The 15,019-nt window shown below is 53.2% G+C and overlaps 4 protein-coding genes across 4 annotated transcripts; 3 read left to right on the top strand and 1 right to left on the bottom strand.

Annotated features, from left to right (window-relative positions):
* Positions 1–737: 737 nt before the first annotated feature.
* On the top strand, positions 738–1,866 carry BDP81DRAFT_323917 (1-aminocyclopropane-1-carboxylate deaminase; the record flags this gene model as incomplete). Its single annotated transcript, XM_060584837.1, has 2 exons — positions 738–922; positions 1,014–1,866. The coding sequence occupies 2 exons, from the start codon at positions 738–740 to the stop codon at positions 1,864–1,866; spliced, it is 1,038 nt and encodes a 345-aa protein (XP_060443238.1).
* Positions 1,867–2,474: 608 nt separating this feature from the next.
* On the top strand, positions 2,475–3,146 carry BDP81DRAFT_492603 (uncharacterized protein; the record flags this gene model as incomplete). The annotated part of the gene is made up of 1 exon (XM_060595335.1): positions 2,475–3,146. The coding sequence occupies one exon, from the start codon at positions 2,475–2,477 to the stop codon at positions 3,144–3,146; it is 672 nt and encodes a 223-aa protein (XP_060443237.1).
* A 1,367-nt stretch (positions 3,147–4,513) lies between these two features.
* BDP81DRAFT_395908 (uncharacterized protein) lies at positions 4,514–5,256 on the top strand (the record flags this gene model as incomplete). Its single annotated transcript, XM_060588124.1, has 2 exons — positions 4,514–4,715; positions 4,859–5,256. The coding sequence occupies 2 exons, from the start codon at positions 4,514–4,516 to the stop codon at positions 5,254–5,256; spliced, it is 600 nt and encodes a 199-aa protein (XP_060443236.1).
* Positions 5,257–9,738: 4,482 nt separating this feature from the next.
* On the bottom strand, positions 9,739–12,248 carry BDP81DRAFT_324286 (uncharacterized protein; the record flags this gene model as incomplete). Its single annotated transcript, XM_060584872.1, has 2 exons — positions 9,739–11,722; positions 12,199–12,248. 2 exons carry the CDS (start codon positions 12,246–12,248, stop codon positions 9,739–9,741), a joined length of 2,034 nt encoding a protein of 677 aa, XP_060443235.1.
* Between the last annotated feature and the right edge of the window lie 2,771 nt (positions 12,249–15,019).

Here is a 15,019-nt window from a genome sequence, read left to right as displayed (position 1 = left end):
GAAGTTTGGCGAAGCTTTCCGCGGGATTCAAGTTACCCGAGTTTTCCGCAGTTTCCCGCTCGCTGATGGCGGGGTTGTTTCCATGTCCTGTCATACACTGCGACCTCGAAATGACCCCGCCGCGGGGCAATTGTCTTCATCGCAAGGGATGAGAGAGAGAGAGAGAGAGAGAGAGAGAGAGAGAGAGAGAGAGAGAGGTGAGGGGCAGCTTCCGTCTCATTGCTCGCTCAACGCTCACCTTACTTACCGCAATGTTATGAAACTCATCGTGAGAGTGAGTCCATCTTCACTTGAGCAACTCAATCGGACTTCTTCATTTTGTGCATTTATCACCTGAATAGAAACTTACTTCCATTGTCTTGACCAAATCAACCGCAATCATCATCTCTTATCGCCAAATTGCCCCGCGATCCCGTTGCAGATAGCAAGCAGCCCTGTGGACCACTGCACCGTCCCCCTTATCCACCCGCCCGCGTTGAGCCCGCGTTGAGCCCGCTCGAGTCAAGTCCGCTTCTTGGCCTCCTCCCATCCGACGTCGCTCCTCGACGCAACGACGACGTTGTTATTAAAGACGAGCTCATCCTCACTTTCTCGAACAATGTCTCGCTTATCTTGTTATTCCTCTCTCTCTCTCACTATTCTTTCTCCTCGCCACTTGATACCCCCTCCCTTTTCCGAGTAGACACCCACGTCTTCTTACCCAAAAACCCCAGACTGGACACAACAAAGAACCCAAGATGGCGGCACAACTCCCGGAGCCCTTTGCGAGCATCCCTCGCGAGAACTTCCTCTTTGGCCCCTCGCCCATCGAGCCCCTCCCCCGCATCTCCGCCGCCCTCGGCGGAAAGGTCAACGTCTACGCCAAGCGCGAGGACTGCAACTCCGGTCTGGCCTACGGCGGTAACAAGACCCGCAAGCTTGAGTGAGTTCTCCCCCATCCTGCCTTCACAGCATGATGGATGATGAAGGCCGCATGAACCCTACGGAACCCCCAAACTAACAACAAACCCAAGATACCTCGCCTCAGACGCCCTCGCCCAAGGCTGCGACACCCTCGTCTCCATCGGCGGCGTCCAGTCAAACCACACCCGCCAAGTCACCGCCGTCGCCGCCAAGCTCGGCCTCAAAGCCGCCCTCGTCCAGGAGAAGTGGGTCGACTGGACCGACCCCGTCTACGACAAGGTCGGCAACCTCCAGCTCTCGCGCCTCATGGGCGCCGACGTCCGCCTCGACCCTTCGACTTTCGGCATCGAGCACAAGAACACCCTCGCCAACCTCAAAGAGGAACTCCTCGCCGCCGGACGCAAGCCGTATTACATCCCCGCCGGAGCGTCGGACCACCCCCTCGGCGGCCTGGGCTTCGCGCGCTGGGCTTTCGAGGTCGAGGCGCAGGAGAAGGAGCTCGGTGTGTTCTTTGATACGATTATCGTCTGCGCGGTGACGGGATCGACTATGGCGGGTATGGTTGCGGGCTTCAAGCTCGCGGAGAAGAAGGGCGGCAAGAAGCGCAAGGTGGTTGGTATCGATGCCTCTGCGACGGTGAAGCAGACGTTTGACCAGGTGCTGCGCATCGCCAAGAACACGGGCGCCAAGATTGGCCTCGAGGAAGGAGATATTACTGAGGCGGATATCATTCTGGATGACCGGTTCCACGGCGGTATTTACGGTGTGCCGGACCAGGTCACCATTGACGCCATCAAGTTTGGCGCCAGCACGGAGGGGTTCATTACGGACCCTGTGTATGAGGGCAAGAGTTTGGCGGGTATGATGCAGCTCATTAAGAATGAGGAGATTGCTGCTGGGAGCAATGTGTTGTATGCGCACTTGGGTGGCCAGTTGGCGCTCAACGCGTACTCTGGCATGTAAATGGCCTTGATGTTTGAAGTTTTAGAGTTTTGCAGAAAATAACAATACCCTTTCATGTTCGACCTTTCTTAACCGGGCACCTATCGTGACTTTGTTATTCTTTGTTTGTTCGGGAGATGGCAGTAAAGTTCATTGCGACCACGGTTCGTGTGAACAATGGCCATGCCTTGATGGCTTGACCTCGACCTATCTCCGGAAAGCGGGACAGACTGTTATAACATCCCACCCATGTTCGACTTTGAGGACATCTTTCTGTGGAAGAACAACAACCATTCTTCATCATCTCCAGCTCTTCCTGCTATTCCAAAAGAAACAACACCAAATCAACACCCACTCAATCCCAACCCTCCTTCGGGCCATAAACGCGCACCTACCTCCATGTCCGTGATTTGGGACATTGCCTTCTTCTTCAGTTCTCCTCATTACCATCGAGGTCTTGCTCAACTCACTCATCACAATCACCACAACACCTACACAAAAGCGCGTACGTTATGTCGATGAGAACTAGCCCCATCACCCTTGGTAATACCTCTACTCGTGCGAATATCACAAACAAGGAACCCCGACAGCCTTCTTCCCTCTTCCTCCGCCTACTAAATATCTACAACATGGCTTCCAATCTCTGGGGTACCATCAAGGCTTTCGTCTCAGACAGGAGGAGCACAAACAAGCCCACGGAAAAGACATCGCCAAACTACGAAAAGCTCATACGTCGCGCATCTCAGCGACATGATCACCTGCAGTGCCATAGAAAGCGGCCGGTTACCAAGGAAAACCACCCCAACCAATACTATCAGCAACGGGTGTTCACTCCCGAGGACGATAGGAAGATGTGGAAGACACTGTTGTTACCCAGCTGCGAGAGCAAAGAGGAGAAAGAGAAGAGAGAGCGGGAGGAGGAGTCCAAGTACCTCCTTGACTTGATCACTCGGATGCCTGTCCAGAGTACACCCTGCAGTGGAGATGAGCAAGTCAAGGAGGACGAGCATGTTCAGATCGAGAAGCATGTTCAGGTCGAGAAGCATGTTCAGGTCGAGGAGCATGTTCAGGTCGCGGAGCACGTTCAGATCGCGGAGCACGTTCAGATCGCGGAGCACGTTCAGGTCGCGGAGCACGTTCAGATCGCGGAGCACGTTCAGATCGAGAAGCATGTTCAGAAAGACGATGAAGAGAAGAAAGACGACCAAGAGAAGAAAGAAGATCCACACGTCTGGTCAGCCGAAGTCGAAGCTGAACTTGCGTTACTCGACTGGGACGCACTTGGGTTGCTTGATAGGTAGCTAAGACAAGACTGTTGAGAAGGGTCAAGATGGTCAAGATCATCCACACGCCTGAGCGGTCGAGGGTATTCTTGCAATCATCGATTATGAGGCACTGGGCTTGCACTGAGAGGCAATGTAGGGTTTGGTGGACTTACATGCATGATGCGGGATCAATCCCGAGTCAGGAGCAGAGGACAGGCTTCCTATGGAAGCATCAGGCAGTCTACCTTAGTGTGCAATGCAAATCACCCTCGCTCTTAATTACTACCACAGAGACAGAGTCAAATACGCCCAAGGGGGGTACGTATACCCAAAACTGTCATGGATATGCCTCCAAGCCATTGTGGTGAGAAGCTGCTTTTCAAAAGCGAGATGATATCTAGAGCATCAACTCTGAGTCTCGAAAAGATTTGATCAGCGCTCACGAGTCCTTCAGATGCGTTTCATACGCATCTCAGATAGTTTTATCTTCTATATAAGAAAATATAAGAAAACAGAAAAATGCTCGCGTAGGCAAATATGCCTCCGAGGGCCGGTTACTTGTTGCGGCAACGCCGTCTGTGGACGGCGTAGGGCTGCTAGAGACCCATTCGCTTCTGCCGAGTCAGGGACCCCCTGCTGGCGTGCTTTTTGGAACTGAACGGACCCTGGGGATTAGATACTAAACTCCACTGCTCTAGGCACGAGAAGAAAAGTGTACATTATAGACTGCCTGACTTGTCGTACGCTATAATGGCGGCACGGCACATCATATGCCCAAAGGGCGCTCTGGTTGATCGGAGCTTAGTTACATAGATAGCTGGGCACCTGTCCCTGATGATGTAAAACACCACTACTACTACTACTACTACATCTCAGATAGTTGCATTCTTCCAAGCAGGTAGTTGTAGTAAAGTTCCATCCACGCCAAATCCCAAGTCAATCCCAAGTCCATCTCAAGTCCCCATCGCGCCTGCCTTCAACTTAGACAAAGTCCTGTCGACCACGCAACTGCCAACAAAGAGGGAGGCGGGAGATTTTCCAACTTCACCTTTTCAACTTCATTCACCACCCGGCAACTCATCAGTCGGCCTTACCCTTTTGGCCAGCCTCCCCTACCTTAACATTCTCCGTCCCTCTCCCAACTTGCCGTCACAATTTCTCCTGCGACACCTCACAGCCCACCTTTTCACTCAAACATAACACCCTTTGCGCGAGCTTTCTAACCTTGATCGCCAAACACGGCACTTAGCGAGTCCATCATTTTTGCCTACAGCATCGTACAGCCATCGGACCATCCAGCCTTTTCCCTTTTTTTTTTTTTTTTTTTTTTTTTGGAACCTCGTTAAAATTCCTTCTCCCTACTCATCCGCCAGCAGAAGAGCGAGAATAGCGGAAAGACAGCCATGGCTTCCGATCCCATGGAGCTCACGATAGAGCCCATCGTGGATCTCACTATGCAGCTAGTCGAGTTCAAAACGGGCAGCCATAATGACGGCAGCCTGTCGTCGTCGTCTGCCGCACCCCAGCCCAAGCGGTCTTGCCTCAAGAACAAATCGACCGACCCCGACCAGAAATACACTGGCAGTGATTCCCCTGGCTACTTTTGTTCGTTCCTTTCTCTTTCCTCGATGTACCTTACTTTACCTTTACCTGCCGTACTTCCTGTTCACGATCTTTCACTATCCATACCATCGCTTTGTTTGTTGCCATCGAAGGAACCTACGGCTAATTCTCTTTTTCTTTCACAGTCCAGGGCTCCTTGGAGCAGGAACTCGGCTACTTGCAAAAGTACTTTCGCAAATGTCGCCACATAGCACAGATGGTGGCGTACATCGATCGAGTACGTGCAGAGGACGCCGATGCCGAACTTGCCAGGACGGATCAAAGCAACGGTAAAGACACGGACGTTCCCACGGGCAACCACATCATCACAAAGCCCACCGTTCATTTCTCGGAGCCGCTGGAGATGACATACTACTGCTTCGAGCCTGAGGAGGCCATGACCGAGTATCCTGGCTACGTGACGTCCAACCGGCGCGCGTGGGCTGAGGTCTCGTTTGAGCCAGGCAATGAGATCAAGTTGGATCGGTTCCGGATGTGGTATCGTTGTCGTAGGCGGAGGAATGGCATGTTCTATTATGGTTAGAACTAGGTTGGGATACTTGCCGTATTATCCATGATGATCTTTGGAGTTGAAGGCGTTTGGACAAAAATGGGAGATTGATTTGGGCCAGCGGGTAGACGTGGTGTGTTTTCTATCAGCGAAGGAACCACCATTGGGCTTTGGAGGCATACCTACATGCCTAGTGATACCCCTTCCAGATATGAAGCGGTTGACTGAATTAAAACAATCAAGTCACACTTGCCTTGTAAAAAATCTCCCATCTTCCCCGGCGGTCAGATCCTGCCGTCAAACCGACTTCCCTCGTCGTGAGGCAAGTCGTCAGCTTCTCCTCATGGCAAATACATCTTCAGCATGGAAGCACACGTGACTCCCCGGGAAGGAGGAAGGGGCATGCGGCACCCGCCATCCGCACCTTCCGCACCTTTTGCACCCGCCTTGAGAGCAAGCCTTCATATACCCCTACAAGTCCATTCCTGTCACCAACGGCAGCAGGCGCCACACAGGCTTGTGAGGTCAGGTCAAACTGCCGTTTGGCGGGATGGTTACGGGCGAGCCTTGTCAACAGGCTTAGCCTACGCTAGGATCCAGGTTCGAATCCCAGCATGAGCACCAGAGATGTAACCCCCAATCGCCATCGGGGGGGTGAACTCTTTTGTCTTTTTGGATCTTTAGCTGCTTATTATGTAAGTGTGTTTTTGTAGATTGATAGAATAAATGACATTTCATCTTTTTTTTTGCTGCTGAGTCACAGAACGGCCTGCGGGTTCAAGATGTACTTGGTGGCTATTGGGGCGTGCCTTGGGGCTGTCATAGAGGAGAGAGAGAGAGAGAGAGCATTTCTCCACGAACTTCTCATGGGACTCGGGAGAGGAGGGTGCGCTTCAGAGAGATCTGGACATAAGGAGGGCCAAATACCCCTTTCTCAAGTCGGGGACTCTAGGATATATCCCACCTACGTGGAAACATGACACTGGACAGCTTTGATGTTGACTTGACGAGTATGCCCCTGGCTCTGACATCTTGGCCCACCATACTAGTAGCCAGAGAAGCATTCTTCGCAAAAAGGAGCACTTCCGACAGGGATTCAAGGGCTCAAGTATGGTGTTTTGAGTCTTTGTTTGCTCATGTAAGGTGAACGAACGGCTGTGATGGATGACTCCGAATGAGAATTAGACTTCTCCCCAGCCACGGAATGGTCAGCGGCGTCAAGACTCAAGAGATATCGTTGCCAAGGCTGTGTGGCGTCTCCCCCCAGGCTGTGCCGGTTCAGCCCGATCGTGAACATGTACGGTGTGGTGAGACAAGGTTCGTCATGTCTTCCATGCATCCGGGTGGCGCATCCATTACGTCCCTGGGGTAGAAGGATTCAGTAAGACAGGGCGCCCCATTCGGAGATACAGCTACATCCCACGAACCACGATGATTTCTTCACGGTGGTGGTTCACTCACGATGGTGGTCACGAGGCAAGACCTCAGCCTTTCTTGTGTTCCATCATCCTAACGATCCTCTTTCCTCGGCGTTACTCTGGAAGGCTCAGTGGCTCAAGAATCATCCCACGTGATGATACGTTACACATCGTGGTGCAGACTCCCATTGGGCCGTGCTGTTGTTGCCTCGTTTGTAGCGCTCGCCCCGTTGTGCGTGAGTAGAGGCTCACGATGCGGGGTATGGCCATCTCCGAAAGGTCAGGTAGAACATGTGTAGTGAGAGCTGACAGCCTGATTGCGATCTCTGGGCTGAGCAGCAACAGAATCTTCTATAATTTACGCACCACGACGACTCCTTGACGCCGATTCATGCTGGAAGACCTTGACCCACGAAGCTGACGTATATCCAAAATGGAAGCTCAAGACTTGATATCAGACATGAACGAAAAGAACTCGGAATTAGTTAAGAGCCATCCGCTCATATCACTATCACGCTCATACCCGACGCTTCAACGCCTCAATCGCTCCGCCCATTCAAGACAAAAGAGGCGCGTTGCCCTCAAGACTCATACCTCTCACGTCTGCCTGCAACAAGCAACATGTCCAGCTCATCAACCAGCCTCGGGACACGAAATCGAAAAGCACATCACACGAGATGTGGAAGAATCTCATCCAGGGCTAGCGATCATCGACTTACCACCTGAGTTACATCACATCATGCTCGATTTTCTCGACATCGTCGACGGCACATGTCTTGGGTTAACAAGTCGCTACTTTTATGTCCTCCACCGACGGCGCCACGGCCGTGTCCATCTCCACACGGGACGTCCGGGACCCAATGACCAGGAATGGGCATGGCGATACGCGTTCCCATTGTCAACATTCAAGCACATCAACATAACGACGATGACCATCGCTGAACCACAGAACGATACTACATGTACGCTTACAAACGAGCATCCGATATCCCAGCCGCAACCGCACCCGCACCCGCACCCGCTCTTCTCTTGCGAAAAGTGTGGACGAGAACTCTGCGAGTTACAGAGACACCTTCGAGAATGGTTCCCTCGAGACCATGAGTACTGCCGCATCTCTGGCAAATACGTGAAAGCAGACAGTTGTCGAGAGAAACAAGGCCTCGTCTGTCACAGGCGCTCACCCAGAAACCACGCCTTGTGTGGGAAACATTACCCACGATAATACACTGCCGAAGAAACTGTGCGAGAAGTCATAGGGCTTGATGTTACAGTGGTCACTAAATTCCCAGTTATCGCAAAGGAGGAGATGAACAATGCTCTACAGGCATAGGAGATGAACATCTGGGGTTGCACACCATCTCGTCGTAGAAGGAGTAATAGAGTTCAAATTCGAAAAGCTTATTTCAACTCACTTGTGATTGAGACGGGGCCCATCCGAGCTCCAGACAATCTCGCACTCACCCCTCAAATGACTTGAAAGAGCAACAAATGACTCGCTGAAGTCGCGTCTCCCTGCCGAGTAGCCGTGACTTGCAAGGTACGGCAAATGCGCTTCGTCATGAAGTAGTGATCTTTGCAGTTCCCAAAATACTCGCTGTACTGGACCCAAAAGACTGAAACTCATTCATTCTAGCAGTTACGGAAAGAAGACATGTAGCAGTCCCTCTGAATCTACAACGTTGGGGGCGCGGTTATCATCTCGGCGCCACCGTGTCACTGGGTCCAACATGGCCCGAAAGGCAACTTCGTGTTCAGAGTCCAGTGTTGAGCCCTCACGCATTCGCAAACACATCACCAGATATGGGAGTGCAGTGTCGGACTCGCCAAAGAAGCGTGACTGTGCCGTGCTCGCAGCTCAAGGCGGGTACGCGAGTCAACTTGCCTCCCGTCTCGAGCAAAAAACTCGAAAATAGGCTGAACTGGGCACAGGAAAAGGAGCAGCTCGACATCATTCTCTTCCGTCGGATGCCAAGACCAGGGAAAATGCCAGCAACGCCGCAGACCGGCAAAGGAACTCAAGTCCCCTTGCCAGGAATCCAGAACCCGCGCCCCTCCCGGAGTTGGAGAAGTGGCAACTCCGGTCCACCGGATTTATTCCTCCCTCTATGACCCAGGACCCTAGGTACTCTGCCGAGTCATTGTGTCTTTACATCAATTCCCCGATTCGATCCGACATGGTAAAGAACGCCGGTCCGAACCAATCACGTCGAGTCGGATGGCTGAATGTGGGAGTGATTGACTATGCTTGGCAAGGATACTACGATGTCGCTTCAAGACGAGGGAGGGGCAGCGAGAGGGAGAGGGGGGGGGGAGGATGAGAAAGTCTATTTGGACGACTGTATTCATGAATATTCTTGAGAACATAGACACATGCGACTGTTCTTGAGAGAGTGTGAGCACATATCCCGTCGGCTTGGGAGTACAGAATTCCCAGTTTTCGCGGGTCGAGTCGCAATGCCGCGACTTGAAGGTGACAACAGGCCCCGTTTCCCACTTGTTCCTCCCCACAGTCCAAGTGATCGTTTTGGAGTGGATTTGTGTAGTGTAAAGACCGTGGCAACGTAGATCAGCTCGAGTCATGGAACCTGTACCGGCAACCTTGGTGTTGACTGATATCCCACCATTTGTGGCACTGTGAAGAAATGCAAGGGTTCTTCTGCCTCTGGAGGCCTTGCAACGGGCCGACAAAGGAGCTGTTCACAACAAAAACAAAGGCTTGCGGAATGGTGGTTTTGGACATGAATGTTATGTGGATTGTGTGGTTTAGTTGAGCAAAGTAGGGTATGGTGAATATCTGTTGATACCAACAGCAAGCAATGGCGCCAATCCAACACTTTGACCCAGAGCGGTCGTCCTCAAGCATGTTACTATGCCGGCAATCAGATATGATATAATTCCCATAATCTTGGGCTAAGTATGGTCTAGAATTTTAATCCTCGTCGCTATGATCGAAGCAGTCCACGCTCATGGTAATAATCTGCAAAAAAAAAAAAAAAAAAGAAGAGAAAACAAGGGGAGGAGGGAAGAGATTCTCGCGCCTGCCTTCGGCCGGCGGAAAACGAACATGAACTCTTTTCAAACTCATGACTCGTCCACTTCACTGCTCCCTCCCCGAAAATTCATAGCCCTCCATCCAGCCGGCGAGCTGATCCAACTCACAGCTGCCGCAGCGGAGCAGCAGACGTTGGGTGTACGGGACCTGTACCGCGGCAGCCGATGACGATTTATCCTTTTTGTCGTCCGGCTGGACCAAATCAGCAAATCGGGCATCGGTGAGGTAGTCTTTAACGCGCATCTCCTCGGCCGGCAACGAAAACAGGCTGGCATTCTGCCGCGTCACCTCCTCGATGCTGACGTTGTGTTCCCGCTCAATCATCCGCTTGCCGATGTAGTGCAGATTGTGTCCCTCCCCCAGCGTCACGGGCTCCCGCCGCCCCATTGCGAGTTCCCAGGCGATGAGCCACGCCTGGTACCGGATATCGAGCCAGCGGCACTTGACAATCACGAACTCGATGAGGGAGAGGAAACTCGGTTTGAAGTCGAATGTAAAATCGTCCGTCGTCTCGGATGGTACATCAGGGCAGCTGTCAAGAATCAACCTTGCGAGCACGACGATGCGCGCGAAATTCTCCTTGAAGCAGTCGTACACAGACTCGTCGTAGGACCGGCAGACGCTGATGCAGATCTTGGCCGCCTGGTACTTCATCTCCGTCTCGGCGCAGATGAGCCCCTGGTGTTTCGGCAGCGGCTGGTCGCCGTCGGCGTCTCTGCGGGGGAACTCGACAAAGGCGAGGAAGGCGGCGTGCCACCTGTCGAGCGAGGCGCAGATGTGGTTTTGTTCTTCGGACATGACGGGGCCCTTTGAGGCGAGGCGGGAGTCGGTCTGCGATCCGGGGTCCGCGGAGCGGATGTAGCGTATGGCGTCGAGGAGGATCGGGTCGACGGCGCGTTTGGGGAGGTAGATGCTGTTGCTCTTGTCAAAGGGGCCCAGGATGTACCTGGATCCTAATCCCCCGAGACTTCCTCCTCCTCCTCCGCCGCCGGTGCCGCCGCCGTGTTGGAGGTTGAGCGAGGGGAAGCCCGGTTTGTCGTAGTAGCATAACTGGATGATGCCGAGTCGGTGGAATTTCGGCACGATTTCGTCGAGCGTGTCTTGTTCCAGCTCGTCGTAGTCTACGTTGTTGAGAATGGTGATGCCGCTGGCGAGGTGCTGCATGGCGGCGTCGAAGCTCTTGCGGAGGAATTCTGTGGCGATGAAGAGGATGCAGCAGGAGAGGACGACGTCCACGTCGTTTGGTTGCGACATGTCGTCGGGATCCTCGCCGCCGGCTTGGCTCTGGGGTGATGTGAAGGGGTTCGTCGGCGTGAGGGTGTATTGCCGGTCTGGTTCTGCGAGCTCTGGTATGCTCGAGATGCCTGGCGTCAGAGCTGCTGGGGATTGGATGGCTGATGACGGTCCGAGGGAGGACAGGCTCGGGGATGAAAGGTTGCTGGGTGATCCAAAGGACCTGCTGTCGTTTCGTATCGTCGTCGTCGTCGTCGAAGTCGCTCTAGTGGCGGTAGCTGTTCCCAACGTCGTCTGAACATCCTCGAACCCTCTCTCCGGCGCGACCTTGTTGGCCATCAACCGCAACGCCTTGCCATAATGCTCGTCGGCCTGCGGATTCCCGCCCCCTCTATCGGTACTCGTTGCCGCTGTCGTCGCCGTTGCTCCTTGGATCGGGTTACTCGGTGGTCCTCGCTGCGGAAAAAGATTGCCAATGGCAGCCATGGCATGCATCACGGCGGGCTCCGACTTACTCAGGCGCGGCACGAGGTCGGACCAGAACTTGTTCTCAAAGTTCTGCGGCAGGTTGGGCGCGACGTCCCGAGCAAAGTACTCCACGGTGGCCTGGTCCGATTCGAATTCCCAGCCGGCCCTGGCCTGCGCGAGCGCATCTCTCAGCCTCGTGGTTCGCGACCGGGCGCGGGCAACGGCCCTATTGCTGGGGACGACGACGGCGTAGCCTTCGCATTTGCGGCCGGTGCTGGTGCAGCGTGCGCATGCCGGTTTTGCTTCATCGCACTTTACCTTGCGTGACCTAGTTGAATGGTGAAGAGAGAGAAGTAAGAATGGCGAAAACGAACGGTTGAGGGAGGGTGTTTCCTTTTTCTTCTTCAGGACGGGATTGTGAATGTGGGAACGGAGTCGGAGACGGAGGGTGAGGCCCGGTGGCCGCTTGGTCACACACTCACATACACATAAACCACACGCGCACACGGTACGGCACACCTTACACACACCATATACATGTACACACCGTATATACGCAGCCGGAGACGGGGCCGTTCGTCCGGTCTCGTCTCGGCAGCCGGCCCCGGTTCAAAACTGCAGCCCCGGAGACCATCCGGAAGTCATCCGGAAGTCATCCGACGTTTGAGGGATATAACATGTTCCCCCAAGGCTGGGATTTGGGCTGAAGCCAAGGCAGCGCCGCGCAGACGGCCCCGGGCCGACAATCAAGAAAAAAAAGGCAAAAGTAAAAAGAGGGAATACAGTATGAGAAAAAGGACTCACTTGCAGGTTAAACAGCCAGTCCGAACCTTTGGCTGGCCCTTCCGTGTCATTATGCCCTGCTTTTGCTTCGCTCTGCTGTCTACGGTCCCGCGTGTGCTCCAGATGGTAGGCGGAAGGGTGTGAAGGAAAAAAACCCCGGACCCAGGTCCGAGTACCCGCACAAAGCACGTTCGACAGCGCGGCAAATGCGTGCGGGATTTGGGTGTGTGGTGCAGGAAGTTTCCGAAGTCCCGGAGGCAGCGGCAGCGGCTGGGGGCCTGGCGGGAAAGAAAGAGAAAAAAAACGAGGAGAACGGGAGTGAGGCAAGGAAGGCTCTTCCTGATGATCTAGAAGGAAAAAGGGATAAGGGAAAAAACAAAAGAGCAGCAAGTTGTTGCGTTTCAAGTTTTGGAGGGGCAGAAAATCAGCCGCGGCGATGAGGCCAGGCAGGCAGACTAGACGCAGGACCCGAGGCTGAAATGTGGTAAGAGGATGAGATTGGTTCGTGTCTCTCTGTCTGTGTCTATAGGCTGCTTACTTTTTTCCTCTACCTCTTCTTGTTCTTCTCGTTCTTCTTCTTTTTTGTCTGCCCGCCCCCTTCCCCTCCGCCCTCCGGCCCCTCTCTCTCCCCCTCGACCAAAAGGTGAGTGAGCAGCAAATTCCTGCCTGCGGCACTGCCTGGTCTGGCATAGTCTGGTTTTACCTAGTTCTGCTTCTGCTTCTGCTTCTCTGCTTCACCGTTCTCCTTCCTACGCGCAGGCGCAGCGCGAGTGGGCGGCGCGGGTTGCGGTGTCACTTGTTCCCTGTCTCTCCCTGCGTCCAGTCGACTGCTCTTTTTGGCTCTTTTTTGACTGTGACTTGTCCCCTCTTCTGTCCTCAATTTGGGTGCAAATTTGGGTCAATTTGGGGGCGGCTGCGGCCACCACCGCCGCACCACCATCAAGATGCGTTTCTTCACCAAATGAGTCTCTTCGGGCTCTTCCCCCTCCCCTGCACAGCTGCAGTTGTCACCTGAGGAGGACCTGGCACGCCTGTGCTTCCTATGGCCGATCCAACACGGCGCTAAATTATTTGGTCACTTGGACTTGGCGTCGAGAAGACCAGGGGAGGGAGGGGGAGAGGGGGGTGAAGCGTACCGTCGGGTGTTGATGAGATTGATGACCCAAGAAGGGAATGCGAGTGCGGCTGTGCGATGTTCAAGTTATGTCTGTTGGACGGGGGGGATGATTATGCAAAGAGAACTTTTGTCATATCGCCTGTGCCTCTTACTGTGCAGTAGCCTACCTCTTCTTTATCCTCACCTCACCCTTTCTGCTCATATATCTTATAGAGCCCAGTACTGATACTCGAGTCTTGACATTACCACTTGGGGGGACAACCGACCTCCGCCCGTTGCCGTCTGTCTAACAAATCAGACGATTTGATTGTCACGAGCTAAATTGTTAGGGCTCGGATAATGACATGAGCAACTAGCGTCTCTGGATTCGTCTGGATTCTAGGCCCTGTCAATGGCTCATGCTTCATGGTGTCGGGCTCAGCTACGCCTGACAGCTGACCAATGAGACGTTCCTAAATCGAGACAATGGAAAAAGGAGATGAATGCAGAAACAATGCTCGCATTCTGCGCAACCCTGCCCCCCGTCCACCCGTCCACCGGTGCGTCGCGGCGTTGCGGCGTTGCGGCGTTGCCTGTGCCGGCGAGCTATTTCGCGAAGAAACCATGTTCGAACACCGAACATGCCTAACTCATGGATGATGGGAGGAACTCAGGGAGGGGGAAGACTAGGAGGGGGGGCGCCGCCAAGTGTGACGGATCATCGGCAGATGACTTTCGAAGCGCCTCCCTTTTGAAGCATTTGTCGAAATATCGTTTCTTCTCTGACAGAGAAACTGCCGTGGGACTTTGTCATGTCTTGTCTAGTCTCGGGTGACACCGTAACTAGTTAAAAATCATCCGCCATAGAAAAAACGGCCTCTGGAACTTGATAGAATGGGATCAGCATTGGGGAATGTTTCACTTCAATCAAATGAAGTGACCCAATAAGCTCAATCACAGACTTTCGCCCCAGCTGTAAAACAGACAAGGGTCGGTTTTCTGTCCCTGTAGCCCGTCGATATAGCGTATCTCGCAAGCTGCGCTTCTCCCCCCAAAATAGGAGTAAGAAACCACATGAAAAAGAAAGAAAAAAAACCTAAGCTAAATCCGCCGATCTGAGCTTCAATCGCCGACTCATACCCCCAAAATAGTACAATACTCGCGAATCCATCTCTCGAAATACTTGACACACCGGGGACCACTGGTCTGTGTTTTTCGGTTGACCCGAGTGTGTCGGCGTCGGAAATTGGTAAATGAAATGGCTGGTGAGCCGAGGCAACTTCGCCCTTTGATGAATAAGATCCCAGTAGCCGAGTTAGTCTGCCCAGGCAGGCGAATTAAGAGAGAGGGAAACTCGAGCAAAGGCCACTTTGCATCCCGATTAATTTCCAAAAAAACCAAAACAAAGGAGAAACCATTTCCTGATCCTTTTGCAAAGATCCATCGGGCTCGTAAGCATACAGATCGATCTAAGATGGGAGGTGCTGCAATTGTACAAGTCAGCATCAAAAAGAATGTGAAAGGAATGCAATTTGTCAACCTGCCGAAGCCACAAGCGTCATTATGTTTGAGACAAGTACAGATATCATTTACCGACCGGTCTAACGCCAAAGATGGCTTGGCACGGGTATTGAGTTGCACCAGCCTTGATATAGACACAACCCCTTCCTCTTTCTGAGCAGCCGGCGGGATATCGAGATTTTGGTAATCAGACGTCGGAGCCTGGAGGACTCGAGTCGTTGCCGC

This window comes from Colletotrichum phormii (assembly GCF_030913505.1).
Source record: "Colletotrichum phormii strain CBS 102054 chromosome Unknown BDP81scaffold_14, whole genome shotgun sequence".
Classification (NCBI taxonomy): domain Eukaryota; kingdom Fungi; phylum Ascomycota; class Sordariomycetes; order Glomerellales; family Glomerellaceae; genus Colletotrichum; species Colletotrichum phormii.
The sequence above is the reverse complement of the archived record's forward strand: the minus strand, read 5'-3'. Positions and strand labels throughout refer to the sequence as shown.